This window comes from Malus sylvestris, chromosome 12 (assembly GCF_916048215.2).
Source record: "Malus sylvestris chromosome 12, drMalSylv7.2, whole genome shotgun sequence".
Classification (NCBI taxonomy): domain Eukaryota; kingdom Viridiplantae; phylum Streptophyta; class Magnoliopsida; order Rosales; family Rosaceae; genus Malus; species Malus sylvestris.
Window position 1 is genome coordinate 14,759,947 of NC_062271.1, and position 21,650 is coordinate 14,781,596.

Here is a 21,650-nt window from a genome sequence, read left to right on the forward strand (position 1 = left end):
AATTTGGCCAATATTTTTTGTCGATGTTTAACAGAAGAACGTGGCTCAATTATTAGAAATATGCCTTAAAGCCACTCATTTGATGTAATTACTTTTGGAAAACTTATTTTGTTAAACTCTTATTTAGTTTAATGGAAGGACATTGTTTATGGTTAATCACTATTTAATGTATTATGTGTTTAATCAATAACATAATCCAAGGAATGTAATCAACCTAAGGGAGAAGTGATCTAAGTAAGTTAGATCAATGAGACATTTCTCTTATGTTCATTCCTAAAACGCTCTTAGTCGTTGGATTGCCAATTAGTCATGGACAATCTGCTAAGGCTGGTATGTGTTATGTCTAAAGGAATTTTTTTTGTTTAACTAAGAACATTTGAGCATACAAGCATACATATTAACAGTTTCAAAGCCTAGTGAATGACTCTTTAAAAATTAAAAAGAGGAAATATAGAGCTTTCATTACCCTTGAGCTCATCCTTGCATTACAAGGTTATGACCCAAGTGGAGGACCTCCAATTTCACTCCAAGCTCTTTGGATGCTTCCTTGTGTTTATGATCTTCTCTCTTGCTTCCTTGTGTTTATGATCTTCTCTTCTTGGATGGTCGCTTCTTTCTTTTTCCTTTGCTCCATGAAGATTCGAGAAAAGCAACTCCTTTTTCTTCCTTTTGGTTACGAAAGACATTAATTGTTTCAGTAGACTATTTCGATAAGAACACGAGAGGATGTAGCAAAACTCCATACTTGCAATGTCAAGTGCCAATCTGAGTCTTTCAGTGTCGTGTTACGGTTTGGAAAACATTCAGTTTAAGGCAAATATCTCAGTTGAAACAACTGACCAACAGATATCACAAAAAACCATCTTTATTGGAGACTTGAACGACTTTGATGTGTAAACACAAAATTTGTTTTTGGGGTTTTTTTTTTTGGTGTTGGGGGGGTGGGGGAGGGGGGGGTCATGTACACCATGACTATAATTGTGTGCATAGAACAATTAATCAACTACCAAGCCTCCAAAACCTGAGGGCTATAAACCTCGAGGGCGATATGATTCGTCCATTTCCCGACAGGAAAACAGAAGATAGGAAATTACGCCTCAAAAATGAGGGTAAAGAAGAATGCTAATCTTCAAGCTCTATAATCTTGACTACAGAGGCATCACCAACTTTCTGGCAAACGACTACTCGGTCGTGCGACTTAACCACTCCGGATGCCTTTCCATGATCAAGGGCGACCTTTAGAACTGACTCGTTTGTTGCACTGGTAGACTCGGCCTGCAAAATCACATATGGGGCAACAAATTGAGTGACACTAGATCAATACCATGGTAAAACCTGTAACAAACTAAATGTTTGATAGCACTATGATATGTACGTTACTTGTCATGCTTATAAACAAACATGCATTATTTACTGAAAAAGATCCACGCAGGACCAAGGCAACATTCCACCTAAAGGGTAATTACAGGTTGCACTATAGTCAAACTCGTTACAAACAGGTAGGACAGAGTCCGAATACTCAGGCCGAGAAATAACAATACAGGTGAGTGGTGATTAAAATTGGAGCTCAAACCCTTTCTTTTCACCACCAAGGGTGTGCCAAAATAGAGAAAAGGATACTTCTTTGCCAAACATTCGTGGCTCCAAGTACCATCCAAACCTAACTCTATGTTCAAGTGTAGTGATCAAGCTAGTTTAGCATGAATATAGATATTCAAGACCCTCTATAACATTAACTAGCAGAAACCACAGATCTATAAATTTACATACGACCTCCACTATTTACAGGAATAAGGTACTTACAGGATGTCGAGGATCAGCAAGCATAGGGTACAGACCCCTGACTAGAAGTGATTGCCTTGCCTGCAAATTGGTATGTTATTGAGAAAAAGAAGTTAGGAAGAGGCTACAGATTAAAATGATAAGAGAACAAATAATAGAAGAACAGGTATAAGTAATATGCATTTTTTAATATGCAAACTTCTAAAACGAGTTTTAATTCTACAAAAAAAGTCAACATTTCATAGATATCCCATTTTCTACCCAAGTCAGAAATCACTCAAAGCAGTGCATAGCATTCGTACTAAATCTGATCATGTGCAATATTTAATTAGCCTTATTACAGCTGCAATTTATGAATTCTAACATTGGCTTTCCCATAAAGCATAATGGAGTTAATTAATAACGAGATAACAAAAGTATAGACCTGGATTTTGACATGACGCTTAAATTCTGCATGAGATTTAGAAGCTTTTTACGACTCCCATTTAGCAACATCATGATTAAACTGGTAAACATCTTTACTTTTCTTGGACTCTTTAGTGAACAGATGCATAGCATCAAGACCTTTCCATCTCACAAGAATGGATAACAATCTTCTATACATCAAACTTTGCATATGTAAATGCACTTCCAAATAAGTTTAGGAAAAAGAACCACAAAATGGCATGCATTATGATAGACTTCAAAGCAGTAATTGAACTAGAAGTTAATCAAAGACTCAAGAGTCAAGGGCACACCTCAAAGGCTCCAGTAAAGCTCCACTTAAGCTGATTTGTCTTGAGCCGGGGAACGACAACTGAAAGAACTGGCATTGTGGGTCGATACTTTGCGATCAATCTGCATAATACGAACGACTTAAAAGAATTGAGGACATTCGCCAATAAAAAGAAGCATAAATTGATTGTCTTATTAATGCCAAATGCACCCACCAGAATAAATTAATTACAAACAGATAACTATGCATTTCCAAGAATACCAAACACACCTTGCAGCTCTTCCTGAAGAAGTGAAGCAAATAATAACAGATGCCTTCACCTTAATCGCTGCTCGTACCTAGACAGTGATGACATTGGCAATTCAAGTACCAAACAAAATCATGCAATAATTTCAACCAGAATACTAACTACAATAGGAGGCAACATGAAATTATCAGAAGAACAACATATTAAAAGTCATACCGCGGAAGACGCAATAGATTCCAAGTGTGTCATTGGCTCTCCAACATATTTGACAGTCCTCTTAAAATACAAGTCTTGGTTGAAAACCTTCTCTGCCTGCATGCATTAAAATTGGGAAAGACTATACTTGTAAAGGAAAAGAAACAAAATGTGGCTTTCATACTTAGTGCATTGCGATAAGCCAATTTAATGACATGTCCAGCACAGGCAATCATCCTCAATATACTAAAATGATAATGCATTGATATAAAAAGTAACTAAACAAAGAATGAATAATATTACAAGTAAAAGGTTACCTCAGCACAAATTTTACCAACAGTAGAGATTGTATCGACAGGGTACAAACCACGAAGAGTCTCAGCACCCAGAAGAATTGCATCACTTCCTGCACCCACAAGACAATTAAGTTAGGAAACAAAGAACATAATTTTCTAGTCAACAGAGCACTTGCAAACAATGGCAAACAGTAACAAAAAATAAGAGAATATCTCAGACATTAGTAGATGCAAACATAATAAAGTAAACCCTTCAATGGGCCTTATCAAGTAGTCTCTAAAGCATGCGTTGAGTCAAATAGGGACGCACCATCCAATACAGCATTTGCAACATCAGTTGCTTCAGCACGGGTTGGCCTCAAGTTGTCAGTCATACTATCCACAACACGAGTAACCACAGCAGGCTTTCCAGCCATGTTACACTTATAAAGGGCAGCCTTTTGAAATAAAAAGACCTGTAAAAGACAAAAAGTTTATTCACTTCTTTTAAAACAAATAAATATTTAAACACCTTCTACTTCAAAATTAAGGAAATTGACCTTCTCTGGTGGGAGATCAATGCCCAAGTTCCCACGGGAGAGGATGATACCATCAGCTTCTTGCAGAATCTCATCAAAATGGGTTAATCCCTAATCCATAAAAACAAAACAAAACAAAAACATAAATATTCATTACTCAGCATTGTCATTCGAAAGTTGAGATTCTGAACTGAAAATAGATGAACCTCACCTCCATATTCTCAATCTTAGCAAAGATTTGTGTCTGACTGAGGTCGCCCAACTTATTCAGGAACTCACGAGCCTGCATTATACCATTAACAATACTCAAGTTATTCCCACAACCAACTTCAAAAATGACGAAATAATATTCAGATGTTGAGACTTGATACAAGGACATGGAACTTGGAATCACACTTACATGGCGAACATCTTCTGCATGCCTGGTATATGACAATGAGAGGAAGTCGATTTTGTTTTGAAGTCCCCAACTACTTATAACCTGAATCAAGCATTGAATTCAAGCACTCAATAAATCAGTCAAGGCATCAGGCCAAAATGAACTAATAGAGACTTGAATCATTCCATACAAACCTATTAAAAGTAGTCAGGGCAGCAAGTTAAAATAACTTACCTCCTTATCTTTATCAGAGAGAGTAGGCAGCTCAATGTGAATTTGAGACGCATGCAAAGTGAACAATGAACCAGCCAATGTTGCAGAATTCTTTACGGAACAGACAACATCATCTCCTTTTATTTCAGAAACCTGATCAATTGAAAATAAAAATTATCAGCCAATCATGACCCTTCAACTTCCCTCAATGATTATGTAAAGTTCTTTTAGGTTTGTTCATATACTAATTTACACAGAACAACTGGACCATAGTGAAGATTTTCTTCAGTGGAAACAGGACTTTTCAGATTCAGGGGTGGGGGAATTTCAGGGAAGCAAACTAAAAAGATTTCTTTACCAAGTTTATTCTCCAACTATATATGTTTTACCTCCAACCATACAGAAGTCGTTTCACTTCCAGTGAACAGGTACTGACCCACAAAAATGGTATCTCCCTTCTTCACCGCCTGCAAAAACAATTTGAAGATTAACATGTGATATTATGGAGATTTTATGTCAGTATGGACTACTACAAAAATGAATAAATAACATAAAATAACAACATAATAGAAACTTGCAGTGTTCAACTCATTAAGAGGTAAAAGCAAAATTTCTAGTATCTTAAAGGGAGACATTTTGAGATAATACACATCAACAGGTTATAAACATATTTGGACAAATTGCAGCTTCATATCTCTACTGTCACCATGAGAACAAGTAGGTCTGACTCCGTCTTCCATATATGAACATGTAATTCAAACTGTGATGGCGCCACTCAAATTACTTTATTGTCATCAGGAGATCCATAATTTCAAGCATTACCAGCAGAATAGAAGTCTATTGGGGATGTACAACAAAGAGAAAACAGTAGTGGGAAAAGTTCTCCAAACCATGGGCCATCAATCAACTCCATATCCACAGGCTTAAAGTTCATCAATTTTAGTCATTGTTACTAAAACCTCACCAATTTTGGTGAAATGCAATGTCCAAAGCTATGAACATCTCCACCGGATTTCAGCATTATAAGTAGTAAGAGACCTAAACCTAACCTTGACTAGTTTTTTAACCTGTCCATCAATTTTGTTATATATTTAACCAAGTCATGCATGCCGTGATAAAATGATAGGTGCTGGCAAACCTTTGCCAATCCATCGAAATTGATGGGCAACAGCTCTGAGGATGGTTCTTGTCCACGATCTGGAGTCAGAACAACGAGTCCATCTCCAAGGAGTGAAATAGGATTCCCAGTTTTGTTGGTGACTTGCAACTCAGCACCCACAGTGTCCAACATAACCTGATAAGCAGCCAAACATTAGCATGCGGTCACTAGCTTATTTTTCCTATTACTCAGCACACAAAAAGGAGAAAATCACAGTTGTTAAAAACACAGTTAGTAAATATTTTGATGGCAATCTCAGATGTTAAACTACGAAGATTTGTCCCGTTAGCAATTCATAAGTGATGTTCTCATTTCTTTCGAAAATGCTGACCAAACAACAGTTGAAGGACTCTCAAATAGTCCAAAGATCAAAAATTAACCAGCAGAAGATTAACCCGATGTCGGGATTCAGTGAAAAACAACAGACAAAAATAAATGCCTTCATTCCTTTATTAAACTGTTTATAACTGAAAAACACAGGCATGCATGGGAATTGGCAAACAAAAGAAATCAACAAATCAAATCCCCTTAAAAGTTCGAAGAAAACATACAGCGCAAAGCTTCTTAGTACTCTTAACAGCGGCCTTGAGATTCTCCAGAGTCTCCTGGTGATATTCCGGGTTGCCCCACGAGAAGTCGAATCGGGCCACTGCCAACCAGACCATTCAAATCCATTAAACAAAACCCAACAAAAAACACGAAAGATTCAAAATTTAATTTGCTTTCGGCAAATAAAATCGCATACCAGACATTCCAGCATTGAGGCAGGAAGCGATAACCTCCACCGATCGAGATTTGGGGCCGAGCGTACCCACAATCTTCGTCATTGCAGGAAAAAAAGTCTGCAAAAATTACCAAAGTAATAAATTAACGAACAAAAAAAATTCACAAACCAAATCTGAATCAAAAATCGAATTAGGGATTAGGGATTTGAGTTACTTACAGCCTTGGATGGCTCGAGAATCGAAGCCATCCGGATTGGCTCTTCCAGAAGAAGGTGATTCGAATGCATCTTCGCTGCTTCTTGTTGCTGCTTGTGCTGATTACTCTCTGCTTTTTGCGTGGAGAAGAAGAAGCAGCGGAACGAAACGAAACTGGAGGCGTCGAAACCTGATTCCTTTGGAAGAATATGCTTTTTTTTTCTGCTTCTGAAAAACTCTTATATTTTAATTTCTTTGCGACGACAAAGAAATATGGAAATCCCCTCTGTTTTGCTTTCGCACTTCACTTTGGTTTTTTGCCCTACTTTATTAAAAACAAAACAAAAGAAGTATTTGTCGGCTTGTTCTCAATTTGTACATATGTGCTACTTTTCTTTTGAATTTTAATTTTAACTGATTATTTTTATGAATTTTTATATAGAATTTTAACGAAAAGTTCTAGATATTGTTCATTTTAACAAAAAATCATATTTTTAACAAAAAATCAATTTTTGTAATATTCACTCTATTCTTTATTTTGTTATTTTTGTTAAAATTCAAAGTTTTCAAACCCTTTTCATTAATTTTTTTTTTTTATATAATTGTCAATTTTTCCTCTTAACTTTAACTTTAGCCAATAACCTTAAAATTTTCTAAATTGCCAATTCCCCTCTCTAGCGATGGACTTTAAATTTTTCATCTATTTTTCATTTATCTAATTTTTCATTTTTTTTGCCAACATATAGATGTCATATGTTATTTCCGTGATCAAAATAAACGAAAAATTTTAAAATTCAACGTCAAAGAAAAAATTAACCATTTATATAAGTTCATAAGTAATCGACTAAAATTAAGTTATACAAGAAAATTAACTAATTATAAAGGTAATTCGGTAAAATTAAAGTTTAAAGGGAATTGATTGTTTTATACAAGTTTAGTAAGGAAATCGACAAATCTGCCAAAAGCAAAAACAAGAATATATTTTATTTTTTCAATCTTTTAACATTAAGTACACGTATCCGGGCGTGTGGACCACGTGGCAAAAGTGGAAGTGCGTCGTCAGAAGCTTGGTTTTGGTTTCGTGGGGGAGGGAAAAACGTACACCTCACGCGAATCATTAACGCGTGGCGGGAGTTTCCTCGTGTGTTTTTTCTGTGGGTAGGAAAAATAAAGCACGTGCTTTGTAAAGTGGTTTGGTTTAGAACTGGTTGCTGCCTTGTGTTCCTATTTTTAAAAGTTGCTATGGGTCATCAGTTGGTCAAATTCTAGGGGCTGGCAGTCGTCCATGGCCGACGCATGAAAGTTGATTTTATTGCATCAAGCTTAGGAAAATTTTCTCCAGCCGAGAACAACACAACTGAGTATTTTAATATAATAAGTCGAAAAAGAACTTTATTCTAAAATATTTAGTTTATTAAAACGTGTTTTAGACATACTAAAATATCTCTCAAGCTTTGAATTTTCATATGACCCACTGACCTAGTACAAAGTAGGGCTGGAAAAAAATCCCAAAAATCCCAAACCAAACCGAAAAATTCCCGAAACCAAACCGAAATTCCCGAAATTTTCGGTACCAAATACCGAACCGATCCCAAAATTTCGGTACGGGAATCGGTCTCAAGTTTTTGGGATTTCGGTATTCCCAAACCGAACCAAAAAAAAAATATATATATATATATTATTTAATTTTTAAATATATATTTAGAATTTTAATAGCCTTTAGATTCTGTTGAGATTTAATCTCAACCGTTGTTATGTTTTCAACCCGTGTCTGACCCTTTCTCTCTGTCTCTCTCGACAGTCACTCTCACCTCACCTCAGACCTAAATCCTGATCTCTCTCTCGGTCTCTCTCAACAGTCACTCTCGGTCTCTCCTCGTCGATTTGTCTCTCCTCCCATATCTGTCGCCTGAATCCCGAATCTACCCGCACGGCCACACCAGTCCTCATTCCTCTGGGTCCTCACTCGTCACCTGAATCGCGCCTTCACCCACTGTCCATACCAGTCCTCAGTCCGCACTCCTCCTCACTGCAAAAGGTAAGAAATTCCTGCAATAAACTCAACCAAAGTTCATACAAATTGTTTAATTCCAAATTTGATTAGAGATTTTGAATTTGGGTTTCTGAAATTAGGGTTTCTTCATTAGGGATTTTGAATCGACGGAGAGGTTAGGAACCCGCTACTTTCTGATCTATATCGCTATTGGGTATATGTATATGTATATGAATTCCGGTGTATTTGGGTAAATGAATTCCGGTGTATTTGACTGAACTTGCTTGCATTATGTTTTTCGAAGTGCTTGGTTATGTCTTTTCCAGTTTTTCAAAGTCTGCTCATGTTGTGGATTCTTGTAAAATGTATAGAGTTGATTAGATCCATAGAAGAATCTAGAGATTTTATTGTCACCACAAAGTCAAGGTAGAATCTAGAGATTTTATTTGGGTAAAGGAATTCCGGTGTATTTGACTGAACTTGCTTGCATTATGTTTTTCGAAGTGGAATGGTAATGTTTGTTGAATCATAAAAAATGATATGGATGTGCTTGGTTATGTCTTTTTCAGTTTTTCAAAGTCTGCTCATGTTGTGGATTCTTGTAAAATGTATAGAGTTGATTAGATCCATAGAAGAATCTAGAGATTTTATTGTCATCACAAAGTCAAGGTAGATGTCACCGTAAAGTGCCCGGAGAAGTGAATGCTATAGTGTCAAGAAAAGGGACTTAAAACCTACCAGAAATATTTTAATCTAACTGATTAGAATCTAACTGATTAGAAACATAAAAGAAACATAAAAGGAGAGTATAGCTTTAATTTATTCTAGTTTGATGTATATTTCTGGTAGGTTTTTGGCACTACCACCTGAAAAACATGAATGCATAATAGTATTACAGATTCTTCCGCTTCAGAAATTTGTTTTTTACGATATACATTTCTTGATAATTGAAGCTAGAATAAATTAAAATCAATGTTTCCCCACCCCTTCTGACCATTACAAAAGGCAGAAAACTAATACTCTCCTTTTATGTTCTCTAATCATTTAGCTAAATAAAAGATTCTCTTCCATTGGTAATTTTAATCTAACTGATTAGATCCTCAAGTATGACATTATCTGTGCTTTTGGATCAGATCTGAGTGTAATGCACCACTCCACTCCATTACCCACTGTAATAACAAGTGTATTCGGTCCTCGGTTTGAATTGAGGCTTTTTAAGGTTAGTACTATATCTTCATTTTGCATTCACATGTTTGTGTTGTTTATATCGTATGGACATTAGTTAGATATGAATAAATATGAATTCTCTTTACGAATAGATATGAGTCATATGACTCTTTAATTGTGTTTCCTCTTTATGAATATATATGAATTCTCTTTAATTCTCTTTAATTGTTTCCTCTTGCTTTGCACATCAAGGGGAAGAGTACAAGTACCAACAAGAAGGGGGCAACCACAAGCATCAACAAGATCAAAGGGCCGAAGGGGCCGAAGAGGCCAACAATCTTCATAAACGTTAAGCTTTGCTTTTTTGCTTTTGGTTTGTAACTTAATTATTTTGAAACTTTGGCTCGTAACTATTTTTTTTTCTTTTAGGTTTGTTACTTTATTTATTTTAAAACCTTGGCTTGTAACTAATTTTTTTTGCTTTTGGATTTGTTACTTAATTTATTTTTATTGCATGCATTTGTAGTAGAAATTGAATAGGCAAATGCTATTGTGCACAAATTTGTGAACAGATTGGCAGATTTGTGCACACTGCACACATTGGCAGATGGGCAGATTTGTGCACAGATTGCAGCTTGGTTACTTATACACTTATATAATAAGCACCCACACACACGACATGGGAGTCCATAGAAAATAAAGGCTTCAATAGTTGCACATATTGCAGTATGGCAGATTGGCAAATTGGCACATATTTAATAGTTGCACATATTGCAAACGGGCTTCTTTGCAGATTGGCAGCCCAAAAGTGTTAAAAGGTTGAATTTTATCCCAAAAACATAATATTTTAGTCCAAAAGCCCAAAATCATTTCGGGATTCCCGATTTGTCCCGAAATCCCGAAACTATTTCGGGATTCCCGAAAATTGGGTTTGGGATCGGTATTGAAATTGGGATTCCCGAAATTTTTGGTTTGGGAATCGGGACAAGGGTTTCGGTATGGGATCCCATACCGAACCACCCCTAGTACAAAGTGGCAATATACTCTCTATTATTTACATATGAAAATCATCTATTGCATTGCATTGCATTGATTACAATTTACAACACTAGGATAATGTAGGCATGGTTTGAAGTTTTGAAAAAATAAAATTCAATTTTGACAAATGAGCGCATCGCGGGCTGTACATAGGAGTATAGGACAAGCCCAAGAACGAAAGCTCGTTATGAAGATCTCTGCTATGAGCCCATGGGTATCATCAGTTGTCCACCAAAGTCCTCACTCTCATACTACGTGTGGCATCAACCTACATGCATGTTAAATTAGTTATCCTATATATACGCATAAGATGCATGACAAGAGAAATATGGGCTAGATTTGTGGACACCAAGCTCGACTCTAGAAAATCATGGTCCCACATAAATGATGTGGTTGTTGATGATTGAATTATTACTTAAGTGTTGATGATTGAATTATTACTTAAGTGTTGATTAATGTGCTTATTTCCTATTTGTGACACATCATTTAGTTTGCAAATTTTAGTCTCCCTAGCATTATCCGTACACGCCTAGAAGGCCAACTGATAGAAAAAAAATTCTAAGTATCCGACTTCAAGCTGGTACTCCACATTAGGCTTAGCAAACGGGTCGTGTTTGTCGTATTCATGTTGTTTTCGTATAACACATGTTATTTTAACAGATCGTGTCATGTCACATTCATTATCTTAACGTGTTCTTAATAGGTCAGGTCATTTTACCTAATACTGAATGCAGATTCTAACAGAATAGTTGAAATGGAAATTATTAACACATTTCGTGCTAACCGAGAAAGTATCGGATAATGAAATCGCTCCATTTGTCACCGAGAAAGAACATCTATGTCTACACTTATTAAATTAATATTTTTCTTATCATGTAACGGTGTACTCACTTATATATCTTAATATGTGCTTATTGGGTTATTCGATAATAACCTGATTCGTTATTGTGTTGACCCAAAAACCTGTTAAATTTGTCTCCAACCATTTGCAAAACGCGATAGCAAAAGATGAAACGAACCAATAACCAATTAGCCGTCCACATAAGTTTCGGTCCCACCCACATTTTCATTCAGTTCAATGAACTATTTAACCTAGGGGTGGGCATGGGTCAGGTTGGGGCCCAAATTTGGAGGGACTGGACCATACCCGTTTTAAAATGCAACGGGGCTAGGCATGACACGCCCCGACCCTGATATTCCCCGAATACCAGGATAGACACGTGTTGGCCGACACCCGAGGGTGACGAAAGTCATTAATTGATACAAAAGCTAAGAATAAGAAATAAATAAGAGTTAGAAATTTAAAATACAATGAATTAAAAATTTAGAAACATGTTCAGAGCATACAACTAACTAGAGTTCTAAAAGAATTAATATAAAATTTAATAAATAACGGAAGTGGGTCCTACACCTAGAGGACTCGAATATGCCAAAGCGAAGACGTTGACGTCAGGATCGTATGCCTCGATTCTAAATCTTGAAAGGGGGCACAAAACAAGGGTGAGTGGACCAAGTTCATATATATACATAATATGAAAACAGTTATGAACATACTAACCCCCAAGTTTATAAATAATGAAAACTACTAGCATAATAAATGATAGGTTTTTCTAAAACTCTAGCATGCCATAAAATATCTCGACAGGTATACCGCAGAAAAACATCATATAAATCATCGCGTGTATCATTTCGTAGATCGTCTCGTAAGCGCAGTGTGCTGCTAGTAAGATCACTGAATAAATATAATTCCTGGCCCAATGCCTGCTCCGTGGTCTCTGTGCCCATAGCCAGAGATTACCAACTCCCGGCCCAATGCCTACTCTGTGTCCCTCAGGCCATAGCTAGGGATTATTTCTCCCGGCCTAAATGTCAACACCAAATCCTCGCCCCAGGCGGGATAGTGTCTACTAGGTACGCACAAATAGTTAAGCCTCTCATAAATAACCACTTCATAGTATAAAGTCATCCATCGTCTATACTATAAAGAGGGGTTTCTAAAACATGTCCTAGCATCCTATCGTCATCCATCAGATAGTCTACCAGTTCATGGTTTTTATAGAAAATGTGATATATTAAAATATAGCTCAATATAGACCAACAATTAATTCTTCACAAAAAACACGAGACGAAAATCAACATATTCAATAAACATGCTTAACATAAAATCAAAACATAAACTCGTAAGGCATGCTATTCGTTTATACAATTAAACTATAAAATCATGTAATTTTAGAAAGGGTCCACTCACAGTACTTCGCCGTCGAAAAGTCACGCAGCTAGCGAAGACAGAAACGCCACTATAATTTCCCCTAAGCACATAAAGAGTCCAATAAATAAAACTATATAATAGCAATTGAATTTGGGAAAACGGACATTGGAAACAAATTCAGAACGTCGAATTACCTTAAGAAGAGTCCTGGATAAATTTCGTAAACGTCGATAGAATATTCCTAGAATATTCCTTGACGGAATATTCCCTAACAGAATATTTCCCATAAAGGGTTTGGACCGGTTAGGGTTAAGGGTTTAGGGTAATGGGGTTAAAAGGGTTGGCTTAGGATGCACGGGCCTAAGGCCCTAAAGGAAATGGCCTAAATGCCTTTAGTTTAGTAAATAAAAATAAAAACAACTTAAAGTAAAGAGTTTTTGGGTTTTAAGGAGGACAAACCTTGCACGCCGCCCAAATAGCCGTGGTTTGGCCGAAAATTTCCTCGAAAGTGGCTGTCTGTGTCGGAGCTCGTGTACGGGGCTTCATGGTTCGATTTCCAAGATGCCAAGACTATGGTTGAGTTTGTAGCGATGAGATAAAGACGATGGTGATGTTTGTTGGTAAGAAAAGCCCTCGGAGGGGTTGAGATAGAGAGAGCCAAGAGAGTGTAAGGGAGAGAGAGTTGCGGGAGAGGTGAGGGAGAAAAGAGAACTGAGAGAAGAGAGTGGGAGACCGGAAAACACAAAAATAAAACAAGGTGGCCCCAAGGCTCACCAATTAAAGACTAAAACTATTTTTAAAATATAAAAAGGGGTTGGGGTGTTTCAGGGTAGTTCGAAACGGATCGTTTCGAGCCAAGTTCACAGGTCTAACAAGGCCTGCAATTCGCGCTTAAGCCCAGCCACATCATCAGCTTTAGTTGGAGCCGCTGAGCCTGACGCACATATCAAACTAGAGAGACATCATTTTCCTTATAGATCCAAAACATCCCTCATCGCCATTACATATTACACCAATTGATGAATTAAAACAAAGTCATACATACCTATAAGGAGATTTTCCCAAAGGCACTTATTTTGCTTCAATTACATAAACTTAACCCTCAAATCACATACCCAGATGCGACCAACAACTGGTACGCTTCAAACTTCTTCTCCTAATTGGTGAAGACGCCTATCTTCTTCTCCGTGAAGCCATCGAGGGAGGCGGTGATGTCCTTGTCCTTCTTGGTCATCTTTACTAGAGCCCTGCCGACGTTGTTGAGGTGAACATAGCGTACAGACCGACGAAGAAGACGAAGTTACGACAGAGAAGATGGTGGTCGGAGTCGGAAGGAGTACAGTGAGACCTCGAGGCTCAAGTAGGAATTTGAGAAGAGAGACTAAGAGAGTAAAAGTGTGTTAGAAATGAACGTTGGAGATGTGTCTGAGATTTGAACTGTATACATTTATTTTCCACTATGTGTGTGAGAGTTTTGAACCATTTCCATTTAATCTAGGGAACTTTAACGAAAAACTCCCGGTACTGTTCACTTTAACAAAAAATCACATTTTTACACTAAAAAGTCAATCCTGGTACTATTTACTTTACCCTTTATTTTGTCTCTATCGTTAAAACTTAAAGTTTTTAAGCCTTTTTTCATTAGTTTTTCTTTTAATTTATTGGATATCAAAGATCTTGCCAGGCCCTGTGTCTTAAAAAAAAGGGATCCCGCCCCCCCCCCCCGTGTCTTCAAAAAATAGGATCCGCCCTGCCCCCCCCTTTTACTTGGATCTACCCTGTCTAGCCCCATTTTGTATATAAAAAACTATGGAACCGCCTCGAACCTACCCCGAACCGCTACGAACCCTCCCTACCCACGGATTCAGGATCCGTTTGGCCACCCCTAATTTAACCCTTGTTCATTACTTAACGGGACCGTCACAAAGCCGTCACGGCCCCATCCCACACCGATTCACGTCTTACCCGTTCCGTTAAACAACCTCGTGTTTCTCTCTCACTCCGCCGCAGCTTCCCATCCCGCCTTCCCTAACGTCGTCGATCCGCCAACCCCTCTATCCCTAACGTCGCTCTTCTAAGTTCCTCCTGTGACGACGACTTCTCTCTCCTCGGTGACGACTCTAACCCTAACCATCACCTCCCTCTTGCGCCAACATCCCACCACGTCCACCAGTCCTCCGCGCCTCCTCACCGCTTCCGACACGAACTCCCATAGTCCACGCGCCACTATCCCAGCCTGCACTTAAGGACAATGTCAGCGACGGAGAAGGCCATGCAGACGACTACGAAAATGCAGCCGCCGGTGCGTTCTGCTCGAATCCGTTCGATAGCGGCACTGATCAGACCGACGTCGTCGCTGGCACTGGAGAGAAGAGAAAGAACCACTCAGATGTGTACAGCGACGGAGGCGGCGGCGAAGTAAGAGCTCCGTACAGTTACAAGAAATCGAAAGCCTCGGCGTCTGCAAACGGAGATTACAGAAAGGACAGAGAGGAGTGGAGCGACACGGCAATATTTGTACCTCCTCGACGCCTACCTGGACAAGTTCACGCGCTGAATCGGAGAAATCTGAGAGGCAGAGATTGGGGGGAGGTAGCGGCGATCGTAAGCGAGAAGTGCGAGAGGCAGAGGAAGAGCATCGAACAGTGCAAGAACAAGGTCGATAACTTTTGAGAGGCAAAGGATGAGCAGCGGCGGCGTTTCGGCGAATCACTGGCCTTGGTTCCAGAAGATGGAGCAGATCGTCGGCAATTCAGTGGGGGCAAAGGCCACCTCCGATAACGATAAAGGCGTTTCTTCTTTGGATAACACACCGCGGCAATCAAAGAGCTTTGGGTTAGTGCTGCATTTTTGTTAGGTTATTGCTGCAATTGGTTGCTCAATTACTTGTGTTGTGTTGTTTTTCAGCAGATATGGAACGACAGTGTCGAGTCCTGTAGGTAAGATGAACAACAAGGTGAAATCAGCTCCGAGTATCAAATGGCGAAGAGTGGTCTTCAAAATCAGTAGTGCTGCTCTTGCTGGCACTGCTCCGAACAACGTCGACTCGATGGTTCTATTCTATATATGCAAACCCAATTGATTTATCTCATTCAAATGCTGATCATCTAAGCTTGTAATTAGTCAGTCTCTGTGTCGATGTGTTTACTTCTCGAGAGCAAGTTTCATAGCGCGGGTTAGTGATTGGGCAGCTGGCAATGCTGTTTGCGAAAGAAGTTGTATTGGCTTGTCGCAATGGCGTGGAGGTATGCATTGGTTTCTGTATGATCGTTTGTTGTCTGCAGTGTTATGTTTTTTCCTTTCCTTTTGAGTTTGATCTGCAACATTTGTTTTGTTTCTTGCTCGGTGTAAAAGGTGGCAATTGTTGGTCGCAACTTCTTTTGTGGAGATGCATGGGTGATGGTAACTGGGTTGGATAGAATCATAGAAGTACTGCATACCAGATTAGGTAAATACCATTGCTACTTTTGCAATTTAACTTCATTCCGCCTTTTACTTTGGATTTGTGGTATCTGCAATAGGCTACATAGAACTACTGCATACACCAAACTGGGTAGATATGCCTTGAATTACTGACATTATCATTGCATTTTTAGTGGATGCATGTCCAATGTAGCTTGGGTCCCATTTGATCTGATCTGATCTGGTCTGCTTCGTTTTTTTTCTTTTTCATAAAGCACTAGAGTAAAATTTGGATCATAAGATAGAGCGCCCGAGAATGTTATATCATAATGACCAGTTTTTGTTTTATAATCTCCACTGTCTCGTGTGAAGATTATGCATGTTCCACTAGAAGTTGAAGATACAATTTTTGTTTCTCCGTGTGCAGTTGAAATATACCATTTATGCTGGAGGGATGTTACAGAAATGGTGTAATTATAGAAGCTTGGGTCTATGTCCTATCTCCACTCTCTGATAGTTATGCTAATTATAAATTGCTAGATATATATGGTACTCAAAAGATGACTGTGATGTGTACCAGAATGATGGCCACTGTAATGAATTCCGTATTGCTCCAGTCAGCACTGGTGAAGATGGGAGTCCAGACTCGTGTTCAAACTGCATTTTCGATGCATGAGTAGGCAGCGGGCCATCAGGCATCTTGAAAAAGGCGGGGTTGCAATTTTTGCTGGAATTGGTGCTGGCACTGAAAATCATCTCTTTTCCACTGACACGCACTTCAAGCTTTGGAGAGTATAGCTCTTCTATCATTCATACTTCATGTTCAACATATTGCATTCTTAAAATCACACAGAACTGTTCTACTTCCGCTCAAACACCTGCACACTTGTTACACGTATACATGCATGCCTCCCCACCCACATGTTTTGGACTTTATGCAAAATTTTGTGACTCTCGTAAGTTCTCAGTTAATGCAGAGGCAGCACTCAAGGGTACCAATGCAGATGGTGTCTATGACTGCAACTCTCAAGACAATAATTTTACATTTGATCACATCTCTATGAGGGAGTTGGTCACAAGAGGCGCCACCTCCATGGACATGATGGCACTGACTTTCTGCGAAGAAAACAGGATTCCGGGTAAGTGTATTTTGATTTTCTTGCAATTCTGTTAAGTTGAACAATAGTGAGACAATTGAGTCATCATCAAGGTTGTACTCAGAAGCTGTGTGAACTCCGATCAAATGAATTGGATGGTGTCTTTATGTACATGGGTGTTGAACTTCATAGTAATCAATTTGCAATTTTATGTGCAGTTGTGGTCTTATAATCTGTTAGAGCCTGGAAATATATCGAAAGCACCGTGCTGAGAACAAGTTGGTGCCCTGATAGATCAAACTGGAAGGATTAGCTAATATTTATAGAACTAGGTCTAATTACTTCAGATAACTGTCTGTCAAGTTAATTTCAACAGACCCCATTTAGAAAAATTGTTGGCTTCTAAAGCTCCGTTCGCTGAGACTTGGCTGCATATCCTTGGCATATATCATTTGCCACCTTAGTACAAGAAGGTAGAGTACAAATTATAACTATCCTGTCTAAGTTATGTATGTTACTTGGAGGATGATTGTTGATGCAGATGACTAACATTTTTCCTGGTCAGTTTGTATTAATAGAGGTGTGAACAGAAAAGTATGGTTCTGAGTTATGATAGACTGAAATTGTCGTTGCATATCTCTCTAAAATCGTATTGAATCTTTTGAATGCATCTCGGATCTTCCTGCATTGCTTTATAGTGCTAAATGATCAGTTTCTATCAACTTTTGAATGCATGAAGATGTTAATTGTGAGATTCTTTGTTCACTTGTAGAGTTAAATTTGAGTAATACATGTGATCGATCATTCACGTCCCCAGGCACAGATGCACGTCTACAGATCGAAAACATTCCCGACTTTAGTGTTATGTGGTGCAAAATTAGGGCAGGTTAGGCTTCCACTCTGAGGATTTAAAGTGATTTGAAGATAACCATCACAAATAATTCCTTTCAACAAGTAGATTTACATAATAGCAAACTAAATGTTAATCTTGGTGGCAAGATAAGCTATCTCCTTACCTCTGACAATTTTAAGAATACATGGACTTGCAGATATTACAGAGACCACGACTACACAAAAATAAGCAAAGTAGCAGCAGCGATTCACAGCGAGATAATGCAGATGAAAACTGATACAGAAACGAGGGATGGAGTTGTCAATCAGGCCAGCCCGTCTTCAGTGGTGACGAGAGAAGGCGAAAGAGAATTGCGGGAATCATCATAGTCTTCTCCGAGTGGGGACCTCTCGACTCGGATGTCCTCAATCATCTTAGCTACTTCCGACATTGTAGGCCTCTTCTCAGGCTGAGGCACCACACAAGCCAATCCCACATGGAGCATTGCAACAAGCTCTTCCTCAATGTTCTTGTACCTCAGAAGTTCTTGATCAAACACCTCCCCGGTCCACTCCTCCTTCACCACAGACCTCACCCATTTCGGAAGGTCCACCGCATCCTCCTCCTCTTCCACACGGGGATGGGCGGGAGAAGGGTACTGGGATGGAGCTCTCCCCGTTAGAACCTCCAGCAGCAAGACTCCGAAGCTGTACACGTCCGCCTTCTGAGATAGCCTCTTGACCTCCGCCTGCTCAGGAGCTCGGTATCCTCCCAATCTTGCAATGGCGTGAACCGGGTTGAGAAGCAGAGAGAGGCCGAAGTCGGAAATGCAAGCGACGCCATTCTTGTCAAGAAGGACATTGGAAGACTTGACATTGCCATGCGGTACTTTAGCAGAGCTGTATTCCGCATGAATCCTGGCGAGGCCACGAGCCGCACCCAACACCAAGCTGATCCTTGTAGTCCAATCCAATGGAATTCTACCCGGACCCCGATTCCCTTAATTACATCCAAAGAAGTCATAAAAAATCAAACAAAATGCGTATGGATGTGCCCCAAACTGAACACTAAACCCTATTAATGACTAAAGTGGATTATATTACACTAAATCGCATTAGACTCAAACTGCATTATAATGAGTGAAATCTTATGTACTAGTTCAATTAGTAAATGAAACTTTAAATAGTAGTCAAATTACATTAAAGACTTCAAGCTTACACAAGTGACTCTTTACTGCAGTGGTGGTAAGGTGTTGAGCCTTTGTATGACGGTGAGGGTTAAAACCCTGTCAATAGCTAATCTCTTGAGTAAGTTTTGGGCATGAATACGCAAATTGAGGTCTAGGGGTGTCAAAAAAGGCTTCAGTGCGTTAAAAAATGTTCAAATCTCAATTGCTAAAACAATCATTTTTAAGTGTAACAAGTATCTTATTGTTAAATCGTCAATATTTAATCGCTATTATTGGTGTCGATATTTAATTTTGATGGGTTGAACTGTTGAGAATTGTAGCAAGAGGGCTACAGATGCAACATGCATGTTGATGATATGAAAAAGCAATAGGAATAATATCTTACCATGCAGAAGTGAGTGCAAGCTTCCATTAGGGAGATAATCATAGACAAGAAGCTTCTCCTCCTTGGCATAGTAATAAGCACTCAGCCTCACCACATTGGGATGCTTCACCTTCCCAATCACATCCATGTACTGCTCAAACTCCTTTCTCTCGCACGGGTTCGCGTCCTTGAGCCGCTTCACCGCCATGGTGCTCCCGTCGTCCAGCACCGCCTTGTACACTGTCCCTAGGCTTCCTTTCCCCAACATCTCCGCCGACGCCCGCAGCAAATCCTCCAGCTCAAACTGCTTCCTCCGGTCGAAAAATACCAGCTTGCTCCTGTCCGTCGCGTTTGTACCGTCACTGTCCCCGCCGCCCCCGCTGTTCGCGTACACCTTCTTCTGATCACCTCCGTAGCTGCTCCCGCTCCTTCTCTTACCGCTCTCGCTCCCGGCCATCGAACTCGAGCCGCCGCGGTCTCTCGCGCAGTAGTGGGCCACGATGAACGACACGACCACCAGCATCGCCACGCAATTCGCGATCACGATCGCAACGATTGCGCCGGGGCTCAGCCCCTTCCTCCGTTGCTTCTTGTTCGGCTCGTTTGGGCTCGTCGTCTGAGGCAATTGGCTTGGATTTGACGGCACCGTTTCGGATGAAGCCGCCGAGGGCGGATCGCGATTGCCGGTGAATGAACAAGCCGGCAAGGGGCTCGGCCCGCACAGCCCTTCATTCCCGGAAAAGCTTTCGTCGCCGAACTTCTTCAACAGACCCTCCGGCAGCCTTCCGTACAATTCGTTGTTGGTGAAATTGAGCTCCTTGAGGTCGGCAAGGGAGGCGGAGAGGTCGGGGACTTCGCCGGAGAGGGCGTTGTTCTGGAGGCGGAGCGTGAGGAGCCTGGTCAGGTGGGTGAGATTGTCTGGAACGGGTCCCCGGAGATTATTGTCGGAGAGGTCTAGGCGGAGGAGTCGCCGGAGGGAGGAGATCTCCGACGGAATTTCGCCGGAGAGGTCGTTGCCTGCGAGGTAGAGGAGCTTGAGCTTTGTGCAGTTGACGAGAGGAGAAACGGTGCCATTGAGGCGGTTGTTGTGGAGGTCGAGGAGGCGGAGCTGGTCGAGGGAAGCGAGGGAGTCGAGTGGGCCCCGGAGGTTGAGGGAAGGGAGGAAGAGAGCGACTACGCGGTCTTTATTGGTGGAGCATCGGACTCCAGTCCAGCCGGGGGTGCATGCATCGGAGCCGGTCCAGTTGGAGCGGAGGTAGCCGTGGCTGTCGGTCTGAAGGCGGAATTGGTCGAGGGCCCAGGTGTCGTTAGGTGGCGGAGATGAGAGTGAGGAGTGGGCGGAGGCCAAGAGAAGAAGAGAGAGAGTGAGGAACGCGAAAGGCTTGTTTTTCTTCATGGTTTGTTTGCTGAATTAGGCGGGAAGAGCGAGTGAAATATGACTAAAGACTAAAGAGAAGTGTCCGTTTTTAAAAAGCAAAAGAAATATGACTAAAGACTAAAGAGAGTGAGTGAGAGTGAGACGCCCTCCTCTTTGTCTATGAATTTGAATAGAGAGAGAGAGAGAGAGGGAGGGGGAGGGAGAGAGAGATAGGAGATTAAGTGGGGTGGGGGAAATATATGAATACTTTCTCTTTTTTTTTTCTTTTCTTTTTAGTTACTTTTTGTTATTTGATAATTGAAATGATATGATTAGGGAATATGGTGTCCTTTGAGAGAGAGAGAGAGAGAGAGAGATGAATGGAGGAGGAGGAGGAGGAGGAGGAGTATGATTAAAGAGAGAAGGGGCATGGTTGTATGAATGATTGCTGTTCTCCACCCCTTCCTTCCAGATGGAATGAGTAAAGGGTCTGGAGAGCAGGGGTGGTGTCTCCTTTTTCACTTTTCTCTTGGCCAAAGTGAAATGAGAATGGGGACCCTAAAAAGGAGCACCATGGT

General features: G+C 40.1%; 2 protein-coding genes and 1 pseudogene across 2 annotated transcripts; 1 reads left to right on the forward strand and 2 right to left on the reverse strand.

The window, feature by feature from the left end:
* Nucleotides 1–942: 942 nt before the first annotated feature.
* Nucleotides 943–6,726, reverse strand: LOC126593214 (pyruvate kinase 1, cytosolic). Its single transcript, XM_050259206.1, has 16 exons — nt 6,448–6,726; nt 6,250–6,346; nt 6,056–6,153; nt 5,484–5,639; nt 4,735–4,812; nt 4,367–4,498; nt 4,154–4,234; nt 3,965–4,036; nt 3,775–3,864; nt 3,546–3,690; nt 3,257–3,345; nt 2,961–3,056; nt 2,768–2,835; nt 2,520–2,619; nt 1,804–1,863; nt 943–1,275 (listed from the first exon to the last, which is right to left on the reverse strand). The coding sequence occupies exons 1-16, from the start codon at nt 6,514–6,516 to the stop codon at nt 1,123–1,125; spliced, it is 1,584 nt and encodes a 527-aa protein (XP_050115163.1). The 5' UTR covers nt 6,517–6,726; the 3' UTR covers nt 943–1,122.
* An 8,137-nt stretch (nt 6,727–14,863) lies between these two features.
* LOC126592175 (uncharacterized) lies at nt 14,864–19,366 on the forward strand (annotated as a pseudogene).
* LOC126592693 (leucine-rich repeat receptor-like protein kinase PXC1) lies at nt 18,238–21,364 on the reverse strand. Its single transcript, XM_050258446.1, has 2 exons — nt 19,737–21,364; nt 18,238–19,161 (listed from the first exon to the last, which is right to left on the reverse strand). Exons 1-2 carry the CDS (start codon nt 21,109–21,111, stop codon nt 18,488–18,490), a joined length of 2,049 nt encoding a protein of 682 aa, XP_050114403.1. The 5' UTR covers nt 21,112–21,364; the 3' UTR covers nt 18,238–18,487.
* Nucleotides 21,365–21,650: the final 286 nt, after the last annotated feature.